We start from the raw sequence: 15,000 nt of genomic DNA, 5'->3' as shown, positions 1-15,000 counted from the left end.
CAAACTAGTCACTCAACAGAGTGAGCAGTATTAGTATTGAGCTCTGCTTGTGCAAAGCAGACCGCAGATTGATCCAAGAAATTGGTATCAAGCGGTTATAATACTATGCTGTTTAGTTGACTTGCAAACGTACCCAGCAATGGTTACTCCTGCTAGATGTGCTTGCACATTTTAGTGGAAGAAGATGTATTCTAAAGAGTTTTCTGCAGAATTATCTTAATGCACGACATAAATCTCGATACCTCGTTAAAGTTAGCATCCACTTGCTGGTTGTTAGCTGAGGATATCGTATTTATAGCTGCAAAAACAACTTGTTTAGCATTTTACTTTGCTAAAACATCAAGTTACCTGGTTGATCCTGCCAGTAGTCATATGCTTGTCTCAAAGATTAAGCCATGCATGTCTAAGTACATACTGTTTATAAAGTGAAACCGCGAATGGCTCATTAAATCAGTTACGGTTCCTCGGATATTCTTTTTTACATGGATAACTGTGGTAATTCTAGAGCTAATACATGAACAAGTGTTCCAACCTCAGCTTGCTGACGGAAGGATCGCATTTATTAGTACAAGACCAATGATTCTTATTCACCTAGAACCCTGTTCAGTGATTTCGGTCGCTGTCTAAGGACTAGCAGTGGGGATCTTAGCAACTTCGGTTGCATTTCTTGTGATGACTCTGAATAACTGAGCAAATCGTATGGCCTCTGAGCCGACGATGTATCCCTCAAGCAACTGCCTTATCAACTGTCGATGGTAGGTTATGCGCCTACCATGGTTGTAACGGGTAACGGGGAATTAGGGTTCGATTCCGGAGAGGGAGCCTGAGAAACGGCTACCACATCTAAGGAAGGCAGCAGGCGCGCAAATTACACAATCCCAGTACGGGGATGTAGTGACGAAAAATAACAATACGGGACTCTATTGAGGCCCCGTAATTGGAATGAGTACAATTTAAATCCTTTAACGAGGATCTATTGGAGGGCAAGTCTGGTGCCAGCAGCCGCGGTAATTCCAGCTCCAATAGCGTATATTAAAGTTGCTGCGGTTAAAAAGCTCGTAGTTGGATTTCAGTCGAACCTATGGGGTCCACTGATTAAAGGGTTAGATGGTGATGTTAGGTTTCTTGCTTGTGTCTACGGATGCTTGCTTGAACCTTCATTCCTCTTTCCTGGTGGTTACATTCATAGTGTTTAGACAGAAAATTGCTCGATATTTGCTATCAATGCTCTTTACCGAGTGTTGATTCAAGCGATCGAGACTTTTACCTTGAAAAAATCAGAGTGCTCAAAGCAGGCGTCCAAAACCTCGAAAGAGGTGCCTAAAAACGGTATGGTCAACCATCTATATGATGCGTACCACTACCTTAACTTGAATGATCTTGCATGGAATAATGGAATAGGACCTTGGTTCTATTTTGTTGGTCTTAAGAATCCAAGGTAATGATTAAGAGGGACAGACGGGGGCATTTGTATTGCGGCGCTAGAGGTGAAATTCTTGGACCGTCGCAAGACAAACTACAGCGAAAGCATTTGCCAAGAATGTTTTCATTAATCAAGAACGAAAGTTAGAGGTTCGAAGGCGATCAGATACCGCCCTAGTTCTAACCATAAACGATGCCAACCAGCGATCATTCTGAGTAACTAATTTCATGACTCGAATGGAAGCTTCCGGGAAACCAAAGTTTTTGGGTTCCGGGGGAAGTATGGTTGCAAAGCTGAAACTTAAAGGAATTGACGGAAGGGCACCACCAGGAGTGGAGCTTGCGGCTTAATTTGACTCAACACGGGAAAACTCACCCGGCCCGGACACTGAGAGGATTGACAGATTGAGAGCTCTTTCTTGATTCAGTGGGTGGTGGTGCATGGCCGTTCTTAGTTGGTGGAGTGATTTGTCTGGTTAATTCCGATAACGAACGAGACTCTAGCCTACTAAATAGACTTGCAGTTTACACTGCAGTACTCCCCCTTAGTCAACCTGTGGGTGGTAGTATCTCTTGATGGTTTCGGCTGTTGAGGGCTCTGCTGCTATTAGCCTACAGAATTGGCTAGGGTAAGGATGCTGTAGCACTGTAAGGACTTCTTAGAGGGACAAGCGGCGCTCGCAGCCGCACGAAACAGAGCAATAACAGGTCTGTGATGCCCTTAGATGTCCGGGGCCGCACGCGTGCTACACTGAAGTGGTCATCGTGCATACTGTTTCCTGCTCCGAAAGGAGTGGGTAACCGCTTGAACCCATTTCGTGATGGGGATTGGGCATTGTAATTATTGCCCATGAACGAGGAATTCCCAGTAAGCGTGAGTCATTAGCTTGCGTTGATTACGTCCCTGCCCTTTGTACACACCGCCCGTCGCTACTACCGATTGAATGATTTAGTGAGGACTTCGGACTGGTCAATCCAGACCATTGGGAAACTAGTGGTCGGATTGTGCTGGAAAGATGTTCAAACTTGATCATTTAGAGGAAGTAAAAGTCGTAACAAGGTTTCCGTAGGTGAACCTGCGGAAGGATCATTAACGTATTACCCTCTTATTATAAGAGAAATACAACCTTCAAACAATCAAACACTCTGCATAGTGATATTGTAGATGCTAATATGGTGAATGCAATTGAATTGTATTTGCATTAGAGTCGCAATTGTGAATGTTTATTGCAAACATTTAGCCATTGCAACATGATTCTAATTTGCATTACATTCGTTCATTCATACATCCATCTTTCATTATCCAATGCAACAAAGAGTGAGGGTTATCTAACGATAGCCATAATTTCTTTTGCAAAACAATTGTAGTTTATAATGAAAAGCCTGTCTTGCTACATACTTGGTACCTGTTCAAGTCTTCAGCTTATGCTGACGGCAAGGTTTAAAGAAGGAAGTTTTACACTTCTTCGCCTAACTAAGTAAAGACAACTATGGTTTTTATAAACTGCATACAATTGTTTTCAAACCCTCTCAATGCAGATTTAGGATACTTATTAAAAGTCCCACGGTGGCAAAGATACATCTTCAAGCGGTGGATCACTCGAATTACCAATCGATGAAGAACGTAGCTAGCTACGATAATCGGTGCGAATTGCAGGACACGCCGAGCACTTGAGCTTCCAACGCACATTGCGGCTTTCGGGTCTTTTCCGAGGTCACATCTGTCTGAGAGTTGAGATGTAAAATAATCAACAAAACACTTGCATACTACCATATATGCATTGTTTTGAGAGGATTGTATATTTATATGCATGAATCTTGATGTTTTATTCCTTTTCTTAATTGCAATTCGTTGCAATTTAGTAAGGAGAATCTCAAATCTACTTGTTTCACATGATAAATTTTGTGTACAATGCATATTTCATCTCTGCAAGCAGTATATATGAATAGATACTAGCATGAGATTCTAAGGTTAGTCGCCTATCTGACGACGCTAAAGTCGTATTGCAGATAACTATGGTGATCAACTAACCTGTTAACTGATGAATCTTCTTGCACTTGTATAAATCGTACAAATAGTAGCTATTTCATTCTGTTAAAGCAGACCTAAGAAGTAATGCAAAGGCAAAATTTGTGCAAACATTAAAGTAGATTTACGTTGCTTGCTTGCAAACAACACAAATAAACATTAATCAACTTAATCAATATTTTTGATCTCAGATCAGGTGAGGTTACCCGCCGAATTTAAGCATATAATTCAGCGGAGGAAAAGAAATCAAATGAGATTCCCTGAGTAACGGCGAGTGAAAAGGGATGAGTCCGGCGCAAAGGTTTTCCATTGAAAGGTGGAAAGCGGTGCTGCGTAATGGCTAGAGTCACGATTATTTCAACTAAATCTGCAAGTCCCTCTGACAAGGGCCCTCTTCCCAGAGACGGTTCTAGGCCGGTGGCAGATCTTGGTTAATGGAATATCGATTACTGGCTTTAGTCGCGGATAGAGTCAGATTGCTTGAGAGTGCAATCCAAATTAGGAGGTAAACTCCTCCTAAGACTAAATACGATGGTAATATCGATAGCAAACAAGTACCGTGAGGGAAAGTTGCAAAGTACTTTGAAGAGAGAGTTCAAAAGGACGTGAAACCGCTTGTAGAGAAACGGATAGAACCACGAAGTGTAGCTGAGAGGAGAACTCAGCTCCTCTTGTGTATTGTTGCCTTTTTCTATTCAGTGCTAAGAATGCTTTACAGCGTTCCAAGATCAGTAGGTTAAGGGGTAACTTTTAGCCTGCCCTTGGATCTTGGTATTGATAGGAGGAGTGCAATATGTGCATGAGGAGTGCATTTTCTCAACTCTCGTGCTCAAACCACGACCAATGTGAAGGAGAGTGCAAAACTCTTGTTCAAGTGATAACAGCAAGGTGTACTAAACACACACCTAATCAGCATTTAGTTTTCACAGTTCCCAAACTTTACTAACAACTCAACTAGAAGTAATAGCAATAACAATAACTTTAGTAATAATAGAAATACGCAAAACCATAATAATTACAATAACTACAGTAATAACAATAATTTCAATAGAAACTTTGTTAAATTCAATAACAATAACAGAAACTAGCATCGACCTCAAAGTTGACTTCACTTCTGTTGAGGCACTGCGGAAAATACCGCTATGCACTTACAGTGTCTGTACAATATCTTTGCATACATTCGGGAATTACCTGAGACTTTGCAGGCAGCCAGAACGATCTTGTTACCTAAGAAAGCCGAACCAAAAAGGGTTGGAATTGAATCCTGATAAGTGTTGTTCTCTAATTATTGTACCATTAGGGAAACAAAAGAAAGTTAAAATAATGCAGCCCAAATTTAAACTCCATGATAGAGAAATTAAGGCAATGGACATTGGTGAATAAACTTGTTACCTGGGAATACCGATCAGTACCCATGGAAATATTGTACCATCAAAAATGTATAGAACTTGTGTGAGAAAATCGACAAAGCGCCGATCAGACCGCATCAGAAATTATACATCTTAAAGCACTTCGCGATAATCAAGCTCTACCATCCGCTTGTGTTATCTGCAGTGTCGGTACATAAAATCAAGACTCTCGAGCTGATCAGTCGTCAATATGTAAAGAAATGGCTCCATTTACCTCACGACTGTGGCTCTGGTATGTTACATGCCAAAGTAGCGAAAGGAGGTTGGGAGTCCCTTTGGTGTTTAAATCTATGGCGTTGATGGGGATAAAGAGGAAGGAAAAGTTGAAGCATCATGAGAATCCGATTTTTCGAATTCTAGCTTCATCTTCTTTCACGGCGGATGAACTAAGAAAGTGTCAACGCATAATAGAGCCAAAACCAAGACGGTGTTTGCATTACGTCAGTAAAGAATCTGATAAATACGTACGCTGGTCAGTCACTAAAAGAAGCCTATAAAGTTGTTAAAGCTCACAGGTGGATTGATAATTACAACAAGAAATCCAAGTTTGTTGGACGAGACTACGTTCAGATGATTGAAGCAAGGTACAATGCTCTTCCAGTTAGATCGAGAGTATTGCGGGGGCGTAATGTTGGACCTGATAACCTAAAGTGTAGAGGTGGCTGCAATGCAAGGGAAACATTAAATCATGTTTCGCAAACTTGCTTTAGAACACATCGAGTAAGAACGGCTAGACATGATAAAGTCCTGGACTATATCTGTCGAAGGTTGGACGAGCTCGGTGTGAAATACAAGAGAGAGTGCAAACACAAATTCAAGGGAAAGAATCTGATTCCGGACCTGGTGGTGGATAACACGGACCAAGCCCTCGTATTAGATCTCCAGATTGTAGGAGACGACCCAAACCTGTCACTTGACGAAAGGAAGGTGGCAAAGGTTGTCAAATATGATTTTCTGGAGATGCGTAGCAAATACGAGGGAGAAACGAAAAGGTTTGTAGTCGAAGCAATTACGCTTCACTACAAAGGGCTGATAGCACCTACTCGGCGGAGTTGTTGTGGTCGCTTAGCTTTAAGTCTAAAGATTTGGAAATAATGGCAGCAATGGCTTTGTTTGGTACGGTGGAGCGTGGGGCATATTTCAACGCACAACAGAAACACATCGCTCACCTCGCACATTGATCGTCATTGGTGCAATAAACTGATTTAACTATCCAAATGCCTCGTCATCTAATTAGTGACGCGCATGAATGGATTAACGAGATTCCCACTGTCCCTAACTACTAACTGGTTGCATTCAACCATCACGGACAAACGCGGAGAATTGCTCCAGGAATTGATAATTGAACAGGGCTTGATTATCCATAACACAGCTCTGATGCTAACCACATTCGAGAATGTGCATGGTAGGTCGAACATAGACTTTACTTTAAGCAAGAATCTAGGCGGTAGTATAGAAGGGTGGAAGGTCCATGACCGAAGCTCTAGTGATCATAGACTGATAACATTCGATGTTGATTTTGGTGGTATACGTATTGTGATCAAAAGATGAAGCAAGTTGATCGTAGCGTTTAGTTATTTCAATCAACTTTTATTCACCAAAATATGAGCCAATACAGTTGTTTCATCAGCGTCTTGACACAATAATAATGCAAAATAAGCTGACAAGTTTGGAATGGAAACTCGGTTCAATCTTCAGTGCAACACTGAGTAAATTCATAGAGGAAGAAAAGAGAAAATAAATATTTTCTTCTCTCAGCAATCTGATAAGCTTAATACTAACATGATTACCCATAGCAGTAAATTTTTGACCAGGTTTGTTAAACACGCAAAAGTATCAGTGTTAAAAGGAAGGTTGTAGGTAACTTTCAATACAAGGCAAATATTAATACACTAAAGTACCGTTTAAAGCAATTTTTTCTAATAGAAAGTAAGTCTCCATCTAGTGATAATGACTTTCAGAAACTGATAGCACTTAAAATTTAGGCAAATACAAGGATTATATGAATTATGAGAACGATGTTAATTTTTATAAAATCATAGATGGCAATCTTTATACAATGTGTTAATATATTTTGATGATTTGAGTGAATTGTTTATTCTTTCATTGGCTTGACTGAATTCAACTTAATTGTGTTAATACTTTCGTTAAAATGCATTCAAAAAATGAATCTTCCAAACCTATTAAGCAACAAAAGAACACACAACTTGTTAGTTGATCATTATGCTTGATAACTTGCTTTGTTAACTCTTTTTGTTCCGATAATAATTTCTCTTTATTTCAACAGGCTAAAAATAATCCTGATCGTCTTTGGGTCAAGAAGAGTAACAATCATCGAGGAATTCGGATTGAAAAGATTGACGAAATCAATTTAGATGACAGTGGACACTTTGTACAAGAATATATTCAAAATCCTCTTCTTATTGACGGAAAGTAAGTGAACATGGTTAATATATGGAGTGTTGAGAAAGTTTATGCTTCAATTTTAGGGGGAAAACATAATTTTCTATTATACGGTGTTGAGGGATAGTTTTTCCCCTACATAAACTTTCTCAACACCCCACACACTAAAGTACCCGGTTAAAGCAATTTTTTTCTAACAGAAAGCAAGTCTCCATCTAGTGATAATGACTTTCAGAAACTGATAGCGCTTAAAATTTAGGCAAGTGCAAGGATTATATGAATTATAAGAACGATGTAAATTTTCATAAAATCATAGATGGCGACTGTGAAAATTGCTTTAACCGGTTACTATAGTGTATTAATATTTGCCTTGTATTGAAAGTTACCTTCAACTTTCCTTTTAACACTGATACTTTTGCGTATTTAACAGACCTGGTCAAAAATTTACTGGTATGGAAAATCATGTTAATATTAAGCATACATACATATTAAGCTTACTTTTGCGGCTGTTTTGTGAAACTGTTTGGTTCTATAATAACATTTAGTTTGATGTTGACTAGGCGGACGTTTTTTTTATTTAAGTAAGGTCAACACAGTTAACAAATCCATTAAAGTTTTCATCGACAATTTGACAAGTTTATTGGTCAATATAATTGTATTGGCTTTGAGAGAATTAGAAGCGTAAAATTGTTGAAATGAGAATGATGATTAAAGTAAACAAAGAAAGTGGATTCTTCAAAGTTCAATCGACTGTTGAAGAATGACAGGGAAAGATCAAGGCATAAACAGAGTATATGATTTATTATTACAAGAATCAGTTTAGCTTCAATAATGCAGTAATTAAGCAGCCAAAATGAGTTTGCATAACTGATGATTAAGACTCTTTATTTTTATAATTATTTTTACCGATTAACTAGGTTTGACAATTTTTATGGAATGCTGATCTAGCCTCAATGATATTCAGGTAGTTTAACATATCTTTGTTCATTTGTTCAATATCAGCAGCATATTTGTTTAAATCTTCTTCATTATCGGTGTAATTATCTTCTATGTCTTGTAAGAGTCGAAGTTTTTCACTAGCATCTTTAGCTAATTTTTCAGCTCTTGATCTGATTGACTCTGATTGTTTCTTCTGTAAGCCAGAATCTGCTTCTTTTTGAGCCAGTTTTCGTTTAGCTTCTTCAAACTTAGCTTCCAAGCCACCAACTTCTGCTTCTGCAGCTTTAGCCATATCTGTAGCAATATCAGCTTCCTTGGATGCTTGAGTTACTGAGTAAGTATTTTTCGTAAAGCTTATTCGAAGTCCTTCCAATCTCTTTCGTAGTTCTTCGATCTTAATCTTAGCTTGTTCTGATTGTCGAGCAATACTTTCAGTCTCAGATGAAATGGAATCAAGATCTATTTGAGCTCGATTAAATTGTTCATTAGCATTTTTGATTGAATTCGCTGCTTCATTTTGAGCTTCTTGAGCAACAGCTAAAGCATTCAATACCTCTCTGGCCATTCCTAATATTTCATCTGCACGATTCTTGGTGAAGTTTGCCTCTGATTCGAGTGTTTGTGCTCTACGCAAATCAGCTTCAGTTTCATCTAAAATTTTCTCAATGTTTTTCACATTTTTGAGAGTTACGTTGATTTTATTGGCAAGATCAAGAATTTGTTCCGGAGTTAATGATATTTGAATTTTCAGGCAGTTTTCAGCAACTGTTCGTATCTCAGCTGGAGTCGCTGATTGGGCAGTCATGAATTCATCAATAAGATTAAATAAATCTTGAATCTCTTTGCTCATTGCCTCTGAATTGTTTCTGGCAGCAATAGCTCTATCATATGCTCTTTGAGCTTCACGTAAAGCTTCCTCACTACGACGGCGAGCTTCTTCAGTATTCCTCACCTCGTCTTCTCCCTTTTCACGCAGTTCTTTCAAAATTTTCTCAGCGTCCTGGCCATAGTTGAGTGCTGATTGAGCTTTTGTAGTTGCAGCGTCACAAGAAATATCACCACATTTTGAGCAACCGGCTCCTCCACAAGTATAATCACATTTATCAACGGTAGATCGACCGCCACAAACCAATTTGTTGATATCTGGAATATTGTCTTCTAAATGTTTAATTTTTGCCGAAATCGCACTCAACGATCCTCGATTGTTTTCCATTGATTTTTCATGATCGAAATTTGTGGATGAGATTAATTTTTCTGTTCCATATCTAAGCTTTCTAGACTTATAGATGTTAGGTATAGCATCTTCAACCTTTTTTTCAGCTGCTAAACTTCGCCTGTAAGCGTCTTCTGTCAGGTTCAATGCACTCCTAACATCATCTGCTTTAAGTTTAGTTGTATTTTCACGTAACTCAGCATTTTGAGCTTCCAAACCACGAGCCAACAATTTCAACTCGTCAAGGCGTAAATTGGCTTGACCAGTACGTTGAACAGTTTGATCAGTATCTCTTTCAGCTGCAGATATTTTTTGGTTCAAAAAATCAACCTCTCGTTGTAACTCTTGAATCGTTTTGTTTACATTTCCAATATCAGCGTCAGTAACATTTGATCCTGAAATTAATATTTCTGCATCCAGTAATTTATTTTCAATTGTAATAAAAGACTTTCCATAAGCCCCTGGTGCTCCTGTTTGTTTGATCTTACGAGCTCGTTCAATTAGTCTTAAGGTTTCATCTCTAAGTTGCTGTATTGTTGTGTCCCAATTCTCGAAACATTCACCACATGATTCACACCGAGGAGCCGATCCAAGGTAACCTCGAGCACATTGATCACATTTTTTACCAGATATTCCCTTTAAGCAAACACATGAGCCATCGAATTTATTGCACTGCATAGTTGCGGATCCACTAGGATCACAATCACATGCTGAAAGTTAGAATGATAAATAATGATTCATTTTAATTGATAAAAGTTATTACTATTTTTGTTTTAGCAAATCAGAACAAGAAATACAGTGAAACCTCGGTTATTTTAAGAAAACAAGAGATGGCGTAACAAAAAATTAGTTTAAATCTTTGTAAATGACCGAAGGGGGAGAAACTTGTGCTCCCTAGCTGCTAGATTCACGCTATGTAAAATATAAAATAACCGAGGTATAAAATAACCGAGGTTTTACTGTATTAATCATTTATTTTGACTTACGGAAGCATTGGATGCGTGGATCACCATAATGATTTGGTTGACATTCATTACATTTGCGACCACCACGTCCTGGTCTACAGGAACATTGTCCATCAAATTCAGAGCATTTCAAATTGAAAGATCCTTGAGGATCACAGTCACAAGGTTCACAGCCAACACCTGAGGTTAGATTCCAGTGATTGAGTTCACATTTATCACATTCACTTCCAACAACGTTTGGTAAACAGGGACATTGCCCTGTTCTGTGGTCACACGAGCCAAATACTTGATTCGTACCGATTGGTGAACAAACACATTCAGTACATTGTTGTGCCAAAGCATTGCCATAGAATCCCTTGCGACATCGTTCACAATGATCACCTTCTGTATTATAAAGACATCTCAGACATACGCCAGTTCGTTTGTCACAATTCCCTGGTTGTGATACATCAATATTATTGCTACAATCGCATTGACGACACTTATTAATCTCATATGTTCCCTATTAATGAAAAACAATTAGGTAAAAGTGTTATTAATAAAAATACAAAGATTTTATACCATTAGACGAACCTTTGCACTCATAGGCCCAGGAGATGAATCGATGAAATAATTCTCATCACATTGCTCACATCGATCTCCAGTATAACCAGGTTTACAGAAACAGCGCGGCAAGTTAGTCGAAAGATCAAGTTCGCATCTTTCAGCGTGAAAGCTTCCTGATTGAGGTACACCCGGGCAGGTACACGGACGACAAGGAATGTTAATTCCCATCAAAGGGTTGCCATAATAACCATTAGAGCATCTTTCACATCTATGACCTTCAGTATTATCTAAGCAATTCAGACAAGCTCCTGTTTTGGAATCACAAGTTTCTGAATGTAAGTTACAATCACAACGCTGGCAGTTTGGATAATTCCAGAAGCCAGGTTGGCATTGATCACATTGACGTCCAAATGTATTTGGTCGACATTTACATTGACCTGATACCACATCGCAAAAAGCATTTTCAGATCCATATGAATCACATTCACATGGACTACAACCATTTGGTCCAAAGTCATAAAAGCCTTGAGCACACTCATCACAAGAACGACCGATAATATTTGGTTTACAACGACACTTTCCTCCAAGTGAATCACAAGCAGGAGACTCTGATCCAGTAGAATGACAATTACAAGGTTGAGCTCCATTGTACATTGAAATGGCCATTGATTGGTAATATCTCTTGCATGGCTCAGGAATTTGATACCTCGTCACAGAATATAAATATTCATCACATCGATTTCGTCTGAATTCTTCCATTTCTCTTTCTCGAGTAGGATCTGAGAAGATTTCAAAGTCAGTCATGGTTGGAATTAAAGCTAGAGAATCAACTGCTATTGTTGAATTTTTGCTACCACCAACTCTTAGACCAACATCAATTCTTATTCTATATCTTTGATCTCTTTCAAAACAATAAGGACCAGTTTTAGTATAAGCGCGATTAACTTCAAATTGAAAGGAAAGTTGTTTTGAACCGTATTCAAAGTTTTTCTCGCAAGGTGATCCTGGCATTGGAACAGCTGCGGTCAATGGTTCGATTAGAATAGTTCCTTGACTCCAAATAGGTTCAACAGGTTGATATCTCACAATAATATCGTAGCGTGCTGAGTGAGAGACACTTATTTCGAAGTCAATGAAAGATTTTTCAAAAACACGAGCAAAACCGCCCCCAGTCCAAGTTGAAGTAGCTCCAGTTGGCATTATCCAGGGAATAACATCTCTGCTATGATGTGCTTCTTCAGCTTCAAACAAAATTGAGTCCAGTGTAGGCACAAAGTAACCTGGTTCGATTGTATCGCATCTTTGCCCGGTAATGTGAGGACGACATGGACATTGACCAGTTGTCAAATTACATTGTAAATCGTATGATCCACTAGGATCACAGTTACATGGGCGACAGCCATCTGGAAACAATTCAAGTCCATAATGATTCTTTTCGCAAGAATTGCAATCCCTACCGAAAAGATTGTTTTTACAAATGCATTCGCCAGTTATTTGATTACAGGCTTGATTACGAGTTGATCCCAAAGTATTGCAGTTACAAGCTAATTTTTAATGGAAAAATGGTACATATTTAGAGATAAAATTTTCAGAAATATTTAACACTCAGATGAATACCTTGACATCCAAGTGGATTATCTCTATTCAAGTTCCAAAAGCCAGATTTGCATATGTCACATCGACGCCCAGCTACATTTTCTTTACATTGACATTGACCAGCAACTTTACCTCGTATTTCATCAGTTTTAGTCTCACAAATACCGTTATTCTTGGATCCTCGTTCATCACAGTCACAAGCTTAATTAAAAAGTCATTTGAATATTAGCAGATTAAAGAAAATTTAATCAAAAAACTTACGAATGCAGACATATGGATCATCAATACGTCGATTGACATCCCGATAGAACTGAGGTTTACACTCTTCACAGTGATCTCCTTGAGTATTATGCTGACAATCCTCACATTGCCCTTGTTTAATAACGAAAAATACGATTAATTTGTTTTCATCACCAACTAAAACCTTGAAGCTTATAACTTACCACCACTTGTTTTTCCTGAAACTATCCATAATGTCCTATTAAAATGACATGTTGTTGCATGATTGTTACAATTACAGCCTGTAAAAGGAAAATTTTTTATTAGATTTACTTAATTATAGATATTTGTTTCATGGCTTGTTAATAGCGTTTTAATCTATCTGAATCAACCGAAAAACCGTTTAGCTCAAAAAAGTAAAACGATCGAGTTTTAGGGCTGAATGATGAGTTTTATCCTGTTTTTGCTTTCTTCGTTTTGTAAAATCTTTTTACTGCTTACTGTAAGCATTTTTTATCTTTTCTCATTCTCTTTGGAAATTGTAATCATTGTGTGTGTGCTTGAAAACGAAATGATCAATAATAATTATTTTAATAAAGTCATCCTTTTTTTTCTTCTGCTTTCTTCTTTCTTGTCACGATTACCATCTTCAGTTTTTTCCTAACGAATTCTTTTTCAATTTATAATTGATGAGCTTCAAACTCCCAAATTAACAGATTGTTGTGTCACTCGAGTTAGAAAGAAAATTTGTTGAGCAGATTGTTGGCAATGATTGCGATAACTTCTCCGTCACTTTGATAGTCACCATCACACTCTCCACGGTAAGTGGATGGAGTTTTCACCATGGAATAGGAATCAGAGGCTGATGAAGATCCGCTCATCTCATTTCCAGTTACCTCAAAAGCACCAACAACTGGGACGTTATCAACAGATTCTTTCAAAATTTTATCCACGTCGATTGAATTGCCTAATTTAAGATCTTGCCTCAATTGGGAAATTGTGTTCTGATGACGAACCTTGGTTCTGGCTAAACGAGCCATTTCAATTTCATTCTCGGCCTCCTTTTTCTTCAAATTTTGAATACATCGAAGGGCACAGTTAATTATATTAATGTGAGATGATTTACGACCTCAGTATTCAACTTGTATCAAAGTAGGCTCAGATAGTTAAAAATAAATGAGATTGAAAATCGTTTTTTTACTTACGTTTGCATTCATTAGTTTGTCTTCCAATCGCGGGTTTCCATTCAGCATCTTGATAGAAGGGTTCACATTGTCTACAATTGGGTCCCGTGGTATGATGTTCACAAGCACATTTACCATAAACCATTCCATCAATAGCTGTTTGACCTTCTTCAGGGACACATCTACTAGCATGACCATTGCAAGAGCAACTACCTCGAACTTTCATTTTCATCAAAGCATAATAATACTTTTGTCGAATCTCGGGTCTTGGATCAAGAATATCATCACCAAAAGTATGAAGTTTATTAAAAATTATACGCAAATTTGTTACCTTGAGAAGCTCTTTTATCTCATCTGAATACGGGTCAAGAATAGGAATATTAGGTGGAAGTACTTTGAAAATGACTTCACCATGATAAGAAGGAGTAACTGCTGAGTATTGAGATTCACAAACAACTTCTTGTAAATTTTGTCTTTGACTTTGTCTAACAAAAGGATAATCACGTCCACAATCAGCAGAAAAATACTGATAAGGTTTCCATGTTTTTCCATAATCAGATGATCTTTCAATCACCATAGCTGCAGGACGAAATGTTTGAAATATCATTATGATATGGGTTAAATGAAATTCAACGCCTAAATCAAGTTGTATTGTAACATTTTCAACACCATTTTCAGCCTGCCACCAGAATCTTCTGTAATCTTCGTCAACCTTCGTAATAATATTTTCAATTCTGTGGTATTTTAATGGACTTTTGCGAGTTCTCGCGGACTCACGAGAATCACATGTATGACACTTTTTCCTTTTAAGCGTATCACCGAGAATACAATATTTTTCAGGAAACACAAGTCCACAAGTCGATGATGCAGTTAAATTAGTTTCACGACCAATTAATAAATCACCAGTTGGAGGCAAACAACTGTTTCTATCACAAGAGTTGGAACCTGAAATGAAACAAACAATATTTCATTTAAAATTAAGAAATTATTTTGAGAAAAACGTAAAATTAAAATAGCACAAGAATGTGATAATGAATGACCGACACCATTAGGGTAAATTATAAAGTTAACCAAA

At 38.0% G+C, this 15,000-nt stretch overlaps 1 protein-coding gene and 2 non-coding genes across 3 annotated transcripts; 2 read left to right on the top strand and 1 right to left on the bottom strand.

Annotated features, from left to right (window-relative positions):
- Positions 1-345: 345 nt before the first annotated feature.
- On the top strand, positions 346-2,515 carry LOC149092884 (small subunit ribosomal RNA). Its single transcript, XR_016200529.1, has one exon. It is a non-coding gene; the product is annotated as a small subunit ribosomal RNA (ribosomal RNA).
- A 487-nt stretch (positions 2,516-3,002) lies between these two features.
- Positions 3,003-3,157, top strand: LOC112539731 (5.8S ribosomal RNA). The gene has a single exon (XR_016200505.1). It is a non-coding gene; the product is annotated as a 5.8S ribosomal RNA (ribosomal RNA).
- A 4,710-nt stretch (positions 3,158-7,867) lies between these two features.
- Positions 7,868-15,000, bottom strand: LOC107364199 (laminin subunit beta-1-like). The gene is made up of 7 exons (XM_089270002.1): positions 13,947-15,000; positions 12,966-13,043; positions 12,784-12,894; positions 12,544-12,723; positions 10,954-12,470; positions 10,402-10,882; positions 7,868-10,125 (listed from the first exon to the last, which is right to left on the bottom strand). Exons 1-7 carry the CDS (start codon positions 14,530-14,532, stop codon positions 8,177-8,179), a joined length of 4,902 nt encoding a protein of 1,633 aa, XP_089126128.1. The 5' UTR covers positions 14,533-15,000; the 3' UTR covers positions 7,868-8,176.

The sequence above is a fragment of the Tetranychus urticae genome, unplaced genomic scaffold (assembly GCF_039701765.1).
Source record: "Tetranychus urticae isolate SD_2017Ah unplaced genomic scaffold, NJAU_TeUrti_SD_1.0 Scaffold_5, whole genome shotgun sequence".
Lineage (NCBI taxonomy): Eukaryota > Metazoa > Arthropoda > Arachnida > Trombidiformes > Tetranychidae > Tetranychus > Tetranychus urticae.
Note: the sequence above shows the minus strand (reverse complement) of the source record. Positions and strands in the feature narration are given on the sequence as shown.

What these genes read in the sequence shown, in the direction of transcription:
- LOC107364199 (XM_089270002.1), bottom strand. Translation starts at nt 14,532, where the DNA reads ATGATATTTCAAACATTTCGTCCTGCAGCTATGGTGATTGAAAGATCA. An exon ending in ACAAACTAATGAATGCAAAC is followed by an intron (nt 13,044 to 13,946) that starts GTAAGTAAAAAA and finishes TTCCTTTTACAG; the next exon opens with GCTGTAATTGTAACAATCAT. An exon ending in TGATCCATATGTCTGCATTC is followed by an intron (nt 12,724 to 12,783) that starts GTAAGTTTTTTG and finishes TTTTTAATTAAG; the next exon opens with CTTGTGACTGTGATGAACGA.